The 12,039-nt window shown below is 46.2% G+C and overlaps 1 protein-coding gene across 1 annotated transcript in view; it reads right to left on the bottom strand.

Moving 5' to 3' along the window:
- LOC105492004 (lipoprotein(a)) overlaps positions 1-12,039 on the bottom strand; it is a 302,231-nt gene that overhangs the window by 100,059 nt on the left and 190,133 nt on the right. Inside the window, exons 33-37 of the mRNA XM_071095947.1 lie at positions 11,671-11,852; positions 10,305-10,464; positions 6,111-6,292; positions 4,745-4,904; positions 555-736 (exon numbers count right to left, since the gene is read on the bottom strand). Of these exons, the coding sequence (XP_070952048.1) occupies positions 555-736; positions 4,745-4,904; positions 6,111-6,292; positions 10,305-10,464; positions 11,671-11,852 (866 nt within the window). The remainder of the gene's footprint in view (positions 1-554; positions 737-4,744; positions 4,905-6,110; positions 6,293-10,304; positions 10,465-11,670; positions 11,853-12,039) is intronic.

Here is a 12,039-nt window from a genome sequence, read left to right as displayed (position 1 = left end):
TTTAAGAACACTGAGAAATCACTCCCTTCAAAGCCTAGGGCTGCAGAGCCTTAGAGCATTGGGAGCTCATGTACTGCTCCACAGACCCAGGGCGATATGGAATTAAGGAAGCCCTGTTAGGTTTCTCGAGGGCGACAGGCTCCAGAGTCATATTTCTCGGAATCGGCAATGCGGAAGATTGCACCCAATGCTGTCTACTTGAAGCAATCCCTGGAAATGCTTCCTGGCTTGGAAAGAGTCACACACCTCAGAGCATGTCACAATAAAAATGTTGGCTAAGACACTGAGATAGTCCGTTTTACAACGAGGTGACTTGTGCAGGCGATCACCCTGGAGGGTTTGGGCCCATCCTAAAGACACAGCCCACCCACGTTGTACCAGAAATCACTCCGCCGACTCCCCCAGAGAGTGCACGCAGGCTTCCCCCTACATGGCAGAACTCAGTCAACACTCGAGCATCCGTGGACCATTGAAAGCTGCCGCACCACTGGGAATTTCCATGGCTTTTCATCCCAGCTTCTAAGCGTGTAGATGTCTGGCCACAGGCTCCTTACCTTGTTCGGAAGGAGCCTCTAGGCTTGGAACCGGGGTGACATTCAGAGGTGCGACGGTAGTCCCTTCTGCGTCTGAGCATTGTGTCAGGTTGCAGTACTCCCACCTGACATTGGGATCCATCGTATAACAATAAGGGGCTGCCACAGGATCTGGATTCCTGCAGTAGTTCCTGATCAAGCCACTGGAAATTCCAAAACGATACATGTCACAAGAGGTGGGACACTATGCACGGGGACGCCACACCCTCTCCTTTGTGCGGCAACATGGTCGTTCCTGGTGCCTTTCTAATATGCCCATTAAAAGTACCATATGATTGCCACAAGCACGAATGGCTCTCAATCACTAATCCTCTCTGCACATTTCTCATACTTAAGAGATTATTACTATTTTTGTAAATCTAAAGGAGCAAACGCTTCCTAGAGACACTGATAATGCATACACGTGGCCACAACATGATCAGACTATTCTCCTTCTACCTTCTGCCCAATCCATCTCTCTGGAATAACTGGTACGCATTTTGACGCCTGTATTGTGCCATTGTTGATTCGCACACAAAGTATCTGTATCTGTCTAGTCTGCGTATCTCTCTCGGTAGGGCTTCATATTCTAAAGTGGGAGTTGCAACTAACATGTAGTTCTTCCGAGAAAACATGGAATCCAGAAGGACAGCCTTTCCAGGTCAACCTTCTCATACTATGTACTCAAAACGGAGTGAAAAGGCTCTACGTTTCACATGGAAACGCCTTGTGCGAATACTACTACGGTCTGTCATTCTCGTATCACGTGGGTCAAGTAGGTTTCTTTCCGCACCACTTCTCAAAGCTGCCCTGGAAAAGTTGCTCCCAGGCAGGATGCAGTATCTCTAGAATGGGTTCCTGGGCAGGACCTTCTCTCTTGCTCTCAATCTATCCTCTGCTGGCCGCAGCCACTCCGGGACTGAGGGAAAGCGGATGAGTTGAAAGAACAGTGGGACCCATGGCATCAAGGAAGACGGCAGGGTAGACTAAGAGATCTGAAGAGGTCGGACAGCTACGGAGGAGCAGAAAGCAATGAAGAAGGGGGCAAAGCAGGGGAGGACTTTGGGCTGCGGGGATCTTGAAGCATTCGCTCTTCCTTATGCCTCCCAAGAACCTTGCTCCAACCTCTCAGTATCCTCACATTCATGACCTGTGGCTGCCTGAGAAAATGGGAAATGTATTCTGGGCCATGGGGATCCAACACTCTCTCTCTAGAGACTCTACAATTGTGACCTAGTCTCAACCTCAGACCCTCCATTCCAGGAAGCTGGTTCAATCAGTAACTGGATGTATAAGAGCCCGAGCTCTTGTAAGACTTCTTTTTCTTCCATGGCTTCCCTCTTTGGAATGCATGGAATATTCTTATTATAACATAAACCTCAGAGGTCAAAACTGCGATTGCTCTAGGATTTGCAATATCCCTTCGAACCCACACAGTAACCTTTTATTAATATTACATACCATCGTGCATGAGGTAAGACACAGTGGTACACTTCCAATTATTACCTGCATGATTTAAGCTACCTGTTCAACCTGTTACCTCTACACATGCTAAACTTAAACATAGTGCTATCATTCTGCTTCAAGCAGTCAACTCTCATTGAAAAAGACATAGAAATTTGATCAAGAAAATATTTTGCATTTACATCCATCTACATTTGCGAATTGCTGGATTCTACATTATGTGGGCTGCAGAAAGTTCCCTTCTTCTTCTATTCTTCTTCTATCTAATTCCTTCGGGTCACGTCTCTTGTTACATAAGGCTGCTCATTCCAAAGTCTGGCAGTTTCTGGTTGCTTTGTTTGGGGCAGTGCACAATATGCATTTATCCAACAGAGATCGTCATCAAGGCATTTTATTGCTGGATTCAGCATTCGCGGTGATCTCTTCTGGTTCCAGATTATCATTTTAATAATATTCCCTGGCATCCGGCTTCCAGTGTTTCTGCGGTGAACGCATTAGCAATTTGTATCACTGTACTTCTAGGAAGACACAGCTCTTTTTCCTCCACTTTCTCCTGAGATGTTTCTTCGTATTATGCCTGTGCCTTGTTACCTTCAAACTGTGATGTACAGAAGTACGACACACACGGTTTTTTCTGTTTGTTTGTTTGTTTGTTTCTGAAATTTCCTATTTGATCCCTAGAGGTTCTTGAAACCGTGATTTTGTCAACGTTCTTCATAATTGAAAAGTTATCAACCATCCTTGATTCCGGCACTTGCTTCTACTCCAAACTCCCTTGCTCTTTTCTGTGACTTGCTTCCCACATGCAATAAATCTTTTCATATTTTCCTACGTGTCTGTGAGGCTCGGTTGATTTCGTATTTCACTATTTCTCCAGGAGTGTCCTTGTGTGTGAGAGAAATTGTGAGATTTTGCGTGAGTCCGTGTACGGGTGTGTTTTGAATTTGGGTGTGTGTGTATGTGTGTGTGTGTGTGTAACTGGTTCTGTAGGTTCTGTAGAATTGTGGTTTGGTTAATTTTTTCTTCTGAGATGTCCAACTTGATCAGGTGGCCATGCAGTAATTTATTCATTTAAGACATACTGTTTTTATATTAGTTCTTTAATTTGATTTGGCTATTCTATACTGTTAATTTCTCTTGACATGACATCTGGTTTGTTTCATATTCATTTGTTTAAATATTTGAAATCGGTTGTCATAATGATATGTCAAATTTTCATACAATTCTAATCATTTCTGTCATTTCTGAGCTTGTTTGTATGGCCTGATTTATTTCCTGGTTATGGATCACACGAAATGCTTTCCGACATGTACTCAAAGTTTAAATTTAGGACTCACTCTCGGGGTACCTCATAGCTGAGCCAATTGACTTTCTTGTTTACTTGTAAAGAGACTTGAGATTTCCTCTCACTGGCAGTTCATTGACTTGGAAACCGATTTGATGCTTGGACACTCGCTTTTCAGCTATGCAAGGGGTTGTCTGCAGCTGACTGTATTCTCGGAATATCTTAATACCACCTTTAAATTATGGCTGTTCTGGGGTCTCCACGGAATTCGCAACGTGTTCTGTGAGGACTCTCCCGTCTAGCTGGTAAGAACTCCAGTCTCCCACAGTGCTATGTGATCTCTGTCTTCTTTATTGAGCTTGCTGTTCTCTTGTAGCTGCTGTTCCTCAGTAAATGTTCTTTGCCATACTTTCTTGTGGAACATTTTCTGTGCACATGCAGCGTCATGTCAGGCCAACAACTGGAGGAGACTTCTATGCGTAGTTGTAGAGCTCCTTTCCTCCACAAACCAGGTCTTATTTCTGCCAGACCTAGAAAGTTTTAGCTACCGGAATCATCCCAAACTCCAATCCCTCCGTTACCTTCAGCAAGATGGCTACAGTCTGCTTGGGCTCCATCTCCTTGCTACTCACTGCAGGAAGGCTATCCAGGAAGAAAGCCAAGGCATCTATGGAGTTGAGCTCATCACTGCCCCTCTCTCAATACGCTAGGGCCTCTACCATTTCCTCTCCCACACGGAGAAACCATTTCTCCATGTCTTTTGTAGTCGCTGCTGGCCAAAAAATTGGCCCTGGGGTGCTCAGACCCAGGCTTCTGTCCATCTCCCCATCCCTTTTGCTTTTCAGCATCCGTCTCTTTTCAGCATCACTCTCATCTGCCTTCCTGCCTTGGCTCTTCTCTTGCTGCGAACCCGTATCCCTTCAGGCCACTGGTACTTAAGGCCGAGTGTTTCCCTCCCCCATTGGAGTTTACACAGACGTAGAAAGAGATACATTTACCTGTCCATAAATAAGCACCTATCTTTGCTCATGAGCCCAGACAGAAAAGGCAAACACAACCTTCCCTTCAGGAATTGGAAGTCAGAATAACAGAATTCCAATTGGAAAGTCTTCATTGACCCTTAGTGGGTGTTGTGGAAGGGTAATCTAAGTGTTTGGTCGTTTGCCATTCTGACTTTCTTCATCATGTGATGTCCTCGCCTCCAGATGTCCCTTCTGCTCCATAAAACTAGGAGGAAGGAGAGGCAGCCTAACAGTTCTCTTCTCTCAGACCCGTAGCTCCAAGGCAATCATCCTGAGACATTTTGCTACGCCATCTGCGTCTGACACAAGTTGAGTTCGGAGAACTCAGCTTGAAGCACGTCTCTTCTAACAGAAACTTCAGTTGACCCTTTCTTCTCTTACGGTAAAGAACAAAGACATACCCATTTGGGTAGTTTTCCGGGGTCCGACTATGAGAGTGCGGTGTCATAGATGACCAAGCTTGGCAGGTTCTTCCTGTCACAGTGGTGAAGTATGTGCCTCGATAACTCTGTCCATTACCGTGGTAGCACTCCTGCACCCCAGGCCTTTGCTCAGTCGGTGCTGAAAGGAAAACAGAAGAAATCAAGCTGAGGATCTCTGAGAACAGAGATACATGTGAAACCACTGATGACACAACCAGGAAGGAGTCTATGAGAATTACGACCGTACTCTTTTCCTTATCCGTAGACCGAGGGATGTGAGAAAACCAACCAACAAACCAACACCAAAGCAACAGATTCCTACCATTCTAGAACCGTAGTCAGTTCTTGGAAATATTTCACCTGCAACCTTAGAGAAACAGAACAGATCAGACTGCTCTCCTCATTGGAAAGTGCGCTCACGAGCAACCACCTTTCTGGGAAACTCTACTGAATGGGGCAGGATCGAGCAAAGGGCACTGCATTTGGCAATGCGGGCTGCAGGTGGTAATCGGCTGTCGGGGACAGAGGCGGGGACAGGTATGTTTCCCTAGACCGTTGTTCATGAAAGCCAAGGCCTTTGGCTTCCGGGCCATGGGGCAGAAAACGGTCCTCTATATCTGACTGAAGGCAACGACACTTTGCTTCTCAGGGATGTGTGCAGGCCAAAAGCTTATTCCTTTGGAGGAGAGAGGGAATCCTCTCGTGCCCCGCATCCTGAATTGCAATAAAGGAGAAGTCTACTACTCTTTCTCTCCAGACCCCTCCCAGGTACAAGTGCCATCACAAAGAGGTTTAAGAACACTGAGAAATCACTCCCTTCAAAGCCTAGGGCTGCAGAGCCTTAGAGCATTGGGAGCTCATGTACTGCTCCACAGACCCAGGGCGATATGGAATTAAGGAAGCCCTGTTAGGTTTCTCGAGGGCGACAGGCTCCAGAGTCATATTTCTCGGAATCGGCAATGCGGAAGATTGCACCCAATGCTGTCTACTTGAAGCAATCCCTGGAAATGCTTCCTGGCTTGGAAAGAGTCACACACCTCAGAGCATGTCACAATAAAAATGTTGGCTAAGACACTGAGATAGTCCGTTTTACAACGAGGTGACTTGTGCAGGCGATCACCCTGGAGGGTTTGGGCCCATCCTAAAGACACAGCCCACCCACGTTGTACCAGAAATCACTCCGCCGACTCCCCCAGAGAGTGCACGCAGGCTTCCCCCTACATGGCAGAACTCAGTCAACACTCGAGCATCCGTGGACCATTGAAAGCTGCCGCACCACTGGGAATTTCCATGGCTTTTCATCCCAGCTTCTAAGCGTGTAGATGTCTGGCCACAGGCTCCTTACCTTGTTCGGAAGGAGCCTCTAGGCTTGGAACCGGGGTGACATTCAGAGGTGCGACGGTAGTCCCTTCTGCGTCTGAGCATTGTGTCAGGTTGCAGTACTCCCACCTGACATTGGGATCCATCGTATAACAATAAGGGGCTGCCACAGGATCTGGATTCCTGCAGTAGTTCCTGATCAAGCCACTGGAAATTCCAAAACGATACATGTCACAAGAGGTGGGACACTATGCACGGGGACGCCACACCCTCTCCTTTGTGCGGCAACATGGTCGTTCCTGGTGCCTTTCTAATATGCCCATTAAAAGTACCATATGATTGCCACAAGCACGAATGGCTCTCAATCACTAATCCTCTCTGCACATTTCTCATACTTAAGAGATTATTACTATTTTTGTAAATCTAAAGGAGCAAACGCTTCCTAGAGACACTGATAATGCATACACGTGGCCACAACATGATCAGACTATTCTCCTTCTACCTTCTGCCCAATCCATCTCTCTGGAATAACTGGTACGCATTTTGACGCCTGTATTGTGCCATTGTTGATTCGCACACAAAGTATCTGTATCTGTCTAGTCTGCGTATCTCTCTCGGTAGGGCTTCATATTCTAAAGTGGGAGTTGCAACTAACATGTAGTTCTTCCGAGAAAACATGGAATCCAGAAGGACAGCCTTTCCAGGTCAACCTTCTCATACTATGTACTCAAAACGGAGTGAAAAGGCTCTACGTTTCACATGGAAACGCCTTGTGCGAATACTACTACGGTCTGTCATTCTCGTATCACGTGGGTCAAGTAGGTTTCTTTCCGCACCACTTCTCAAAGCTGCCCTGGAAAAGTTGCTCCCAGGCAGGATGCAGTATCTCTAGAATGGGTTCCTGGGCAGGACCTTCTCTCTTGCTCTCAATCTATCCTCTGCTGGCCGCAGCCACTCCGGGACTGAGGGAAAGCGGATGAGTTGAAAGAACAGTGGGACCCATGGCATCAAGGAAGACGGCAGGGTAGACTAAGAGATCTGAAGAGGTCGGACAGCTACGGAGGAGCAGAAAGCAATGAAGAAGGGGGCAAAGCAGGGGAGGACTTTGGGCTGCGGGGATCTTGAAGCATTCGCTCTTCCTTATGCCTCCCAAGAACCTTGCTCCAACCTCTCAGTATCCTCACATTCATGACCTGTGGCTGCCTGAGAAAATGGGAAATGTATTCTGGGCCATGGGGATCCAACACTCTCTCTCTAGAGACTCTACAATTGTGACCTAGTCTCAACCTCAGACCCTCCATTCCAGGAAGCTGGTTCAATCAGTAACTGGATGTATAAGAGCCCGAGCTCTTGTAAGACTTCTTTTTCTTCCATGGCTTCCCTCTTTGGAATGCATGGAATATTCTTATTATAACATAAACCTCAGAGGTCAAAACTGCGATTGCCCTAGGATTTGCAATATCCCTTCGAACCCACACAGTAACCTTTTATTAATATTACATACCATCGTGCATGAGGTAAGACACAGTGGTACACTTCCAATTATTACCTGCATGATTTAAGCTACCTGTTCAACCTGTTACCTCTACACATGCTAAACTTAAACATAGTGCTATCATTCTGCTTCAAGCAGTCAACTCTCATTGAAAAAGACATAGAAATTTGATCAAGAAAATATTTTGCCTTTACATCCATCTACATTTGCGAATTGCTGGATTCTACATTATGTGGGCTGCAGAAAGTTCCCTTCTTCTTCTATTCTTCTTCTATCTAATTCCTTCGGGTCACGTCTCTTGTTACATAAGGCTGCTCATTCCAAAGTCTGGCAGTTTCTGGTTGCTTTGTTTGGGGCAGTGCACAATATGCATTTATCCAACAGAGATCGTCATCAAGGCATTTTATTGCTGGATTCAGCATTCGCGGTGATCTCTTCTGGTTCCAGATTATCATTTTAATAATATTCCCTGGCATCCGGCTTCCAGTGTTTCTGCGGTGAACGCATTAGCAATTTGTATCACTGTACTTCTAGGAAGACACAGCTCTTTTTCCTCCACTTTCTCCTGAGATGTTTCTTCGTATTATGCCTGTGCCTTGTTACCTTCAAACTGTGATGTACAGAAGTACGACACACACGGTTTTTTCTGTTTGTTTGTTTGTTTGTTTGTTTCTGAAATTTCCTATTTGATCCCTAGAGGTTCTTGAAACCGTGATTTTGTCAACGTTCTTCATAATTGAAAAGTTATCAACCATCCTTGATTCCGGCACTTGCTTCTACTCCAAACTCCCTTGCTCTTTTCTGTGACTTGCTTCCCACATGCAATAAATCTTTTCATATTTTCCTACGTGTCTGTGAGGCTCGGTTGATTTCGTATTTCACTATTTCTCCAGGAGTGTCCTTGTGTGTGAGAGAAATTGTGAGATTTTGCGTGAGTCCGTGTACGGGTGTGTTTTGAATTTGGGTGTGTGTGTATGTGTGTGTGTGTGTGTAACTGGTTCTGTAGGTTCTGTAGAATTGTGGTTTGGTTAATTTTTTCTTCTGAGATGTCCAACTTGATCAGGTGGCCATGCAGTAATTTATTCATTTAAGACATACTGTTTTTATATTAGTTCTTTAATTTGATTTGGCTATTCTATACTGTTAATTTCTCTTGACATGACATCTGGTTTGTTTCATATTCATTTGTTTAAATATTTGAAATCGGTTGTCATAATGATATGTCAAATTTTCATACAATTCTAATCATTTCTGTCATTTCTGAGCTTGTTTGTATGGCCTGATTTATTTCCTGGTTATGGATCACACGAAATGCTTTCCGACATGTACTCAAAGTTTAAATTTAGGACTCACTCTCGGGGTACCTCATAGCTGAGCCAATTGACTTTCTTGTTTACTTGTAAAGAGACTTGAGATTTCCTCTCACTGGCAGTTCATTGACTTGGAAACCGATTTGATGCTTGGACACTCGCTTTTCAGCTATGCAAGGGGTTGTCTGCAGCTGACTGTATTCTCGGAATATCTTAATACCACCTTTAAATTATGGCTGTTCTGGGGTCTCCACGGAATTCGCAACGTGTTCTGTGAGGACTCTCCCGTCTAGCTGGTAAGAACTCCAGTCTCCCACAGTGCTATGTGATCTCTGTCTTCTTTATTGAGCTTGCTGTTCTCTTGTAGCTGCTGTTCCTCAGTAAATGTTCTTTGCCATACTTTCTTGTGGAACATTTTCTGTGCACATGCAGCGTCATGTCAGGCCAACAACTGGAGGAGACTTCTATGCGTAGTTGTAGAGCTCCTTTCCTCCACAAACCAGGTCTTATTTCTGCCAGACCTAGAAAGTTTTAGCTACCGGAATCATCCCAAACTCCAATCCCTCCGTTACCTTCAGCAAGATGGCTACAGTCTGCTTGGGCTCCATCTCCTTGCTACTCACTGCAGGAAGGCTATCCAGGAAGAAAGCCAAGGCATCTATGGAGTTGAGCTCATCACTGCCCCTCTCTCAATACGCTAGGGCCTCTACCATTTCCTCTCCCACACGGAGAAACCATTTCTCCATGTCTTTTGTAGTCGCTGCTGGCCAAAAAATTGGCCCTGGGGTGCTCAGACCCAGGCTTCTGTCCATCTCCCCATCCCTTTTGCTTTTCAGCATCCGTCTCTTTTCAGCATCACTCTCATCTGCCTTCCTGCCTTGGCTCTTCTCTTGCTGCGAACCCGTATCCCTTCAGGCCACTGGTACTTAAGGCCGAGTGTTTCCCTCCCCCATTGGAGTTTACACAGACGTAGAAAGAGATACATTTACCTGTCCATAAATAAGCACCTATCTTTGCTCATGAGCCCAGACAGAAAAGGCAAACACAACCTTCCCTTCAGGAATTGGAAGTCAGAATAACAGAATTCCAATTGGAAAGTCTTCATTGACCCTTAGTGGGTGTTGTGGAAGGGTAATCTAAGTGTTTGGTCGTTTGCCATTCTGACTTTCTTCATCATGTGATGTCCTCGCCTCCAGATGTCCCTTCTGCTCCATAAAACTAGGAGGAAGGAGAGGCAGCCTAACAGTTCTCTTCTCTCAGACCCGTAGCTCCAAGGCAATCATCCTGAGACATTTTGCTACGCCATCTGCGTCTGACACAAGTTGAGTTCGGAGAACTCAGCTTGAAGCACGTCTCTTCTAACAGAAACTTCAGTTGACCCTTTCTTCTCTTACGGTAAAGAACAAAGACATACCCATTTGGGTAGTTTTCCGGGGTCCGACTATGAGAGTGCGGTGTCATAGATGACCAAGCTTGGCAGGTTCTTCCTGTCACAGTGGTGAAGTATGTGCCTCGATAACTCTGTCCATTACCGTGGTAGCACTCCTGCACCCCAGGCCTTTGCTCAGTCGGTGCTGAAAGGAAAACAGAAGAAATCAAGCTGAGGATCTCTGAGAACAGAGATACATGTGAAACCACTGATGACACAACCAGGAAGGAGTCTATGAGAATTACGACCGTACTCTTTTCCTTATCCGTAGACCGAGGGATGTGAGAAAACCAACCAACAAACCAACACCAAAGCAACAGATTCCTACCATTCTAGAACCGTAGTCAGTTCTTGGAAATATTTCACCTGCAACCTTAGAGAAACAGAACAGATCAGACTGCTCTCCTCATTGGAAAGTGCGCTCACGAGCAACCACCTTTCTGGGAAACTCTACTGAATGGGGCAGGATCGAGCAAAGGGCACTGCATTTGGCAATGCGGGCTGCAGGTGGTAATCGGCTGTCGGGGACAGAGGCGGGGACAGGTATGTTTCCCTAGACCGTTGTTCATGAAAGCCAAGGCCTTTGGCTTCCGGGCCATGGGGCAGAAAACGGTCCTCTATATCTGACTGAAGGCAACGACACTTTGCTTCTCAGGGATGTGTGCAGGCCAAAAGCTTATTCCTTTGGAGGAGAGAGGGAATCCTCTCGTGCCCCGCATCCTGAATTGCAATAAAGGAGAAGTCTACTACTCTTTCTCTCCAGACCCCTCCCAGGTACAAGTGCCATCACAAAGAGGTTTAAGAACACTGAGAAATCACTCCCTTCAAAGCCTAGGGCTGCAGAGCCTTAGAGCATTGGGAGCTCATGTACTGCTCCACAGACCCAGGGCGATATGGAATTAAGGAAGCCCTGTTAGGTTTCTCGAGGGCGACAGGCTCCAGAGTCATATTTCTCGGAATCGGCAATGCGGAAGATTGCACCCAATGCTGTCTACTTGAAGCAATCCCTGGAAATGCTTCCTGGCTTGGAAAGAGTCACACACCTCAGAGCATGTCACAATAAAAATGTTGGCTAAGACACTGAGATAGTCCGTTTTACAACGAGGTGACTTGTGCAGGCGATCACCCTGGAGGGTTTGGGCCCATCCTAAAGACACAGCCCACCCACGTTGTACCAGAAATCACTCCGCCGACTCCCCCAGAGAGTGCACGCAGGCTTCCCCCTACATGGCAGAACTCAGTCAACACTCGAGCATCCGTGGACCATTGAAAGCTGCCGCACCACTGGGAATTTCCATGGCTTTTCATCCCAGCTTCTAAGCGTGTAGATGTCTGGCCACAGGCTCCTTACCTTGTTCGGAAGGAGCCTCTAGGCTTGGAACCGGGGTGACATTCAGAGGTGCGACGGTAGTCCCTTCTGCGTCTGAGCATTGTGTCAGGTTGCAGTACTCCCACCTGACATTGGGATCCATCGTATAACAATAAGGGGCTGCCACAGGATCTGGATTCCTGCAGTAGTTCCTGATCAAGCCACTGGAAATTCCAAAACGATACATGTCACAAGAGGTGGGACACTATGCACGGGGACGCCACACCCTCTCCTTTGTGCGGCAACATGGTCGTTCCTGGTGCCTTTCTAATATGCCCATTAAAAGTACCATATGATTGCCACAAGCACGAATGGCTCTCAATCACTAATCCTCTCTGCACATTTCTCATA

Source organism: Macaca nemestrina, chromosome 5 (genome assembly GCF_043159975.1).
Source record: "Macaca nemestrina isolate mMacNem1 chromosome 5, mMacNem.hap1, whole genome shotgun sequence".
Lineage (NCBI taxonomy): Eukaryota > Metazoa > Chordata > Mammalia > Primates > Cercopithecidae > Macaca > Macaca nemestrina.
Note: the sequence above shows the minus strand (reverse complement) of the source record. Positions and strands in the feature narration are given on the sequence as shown.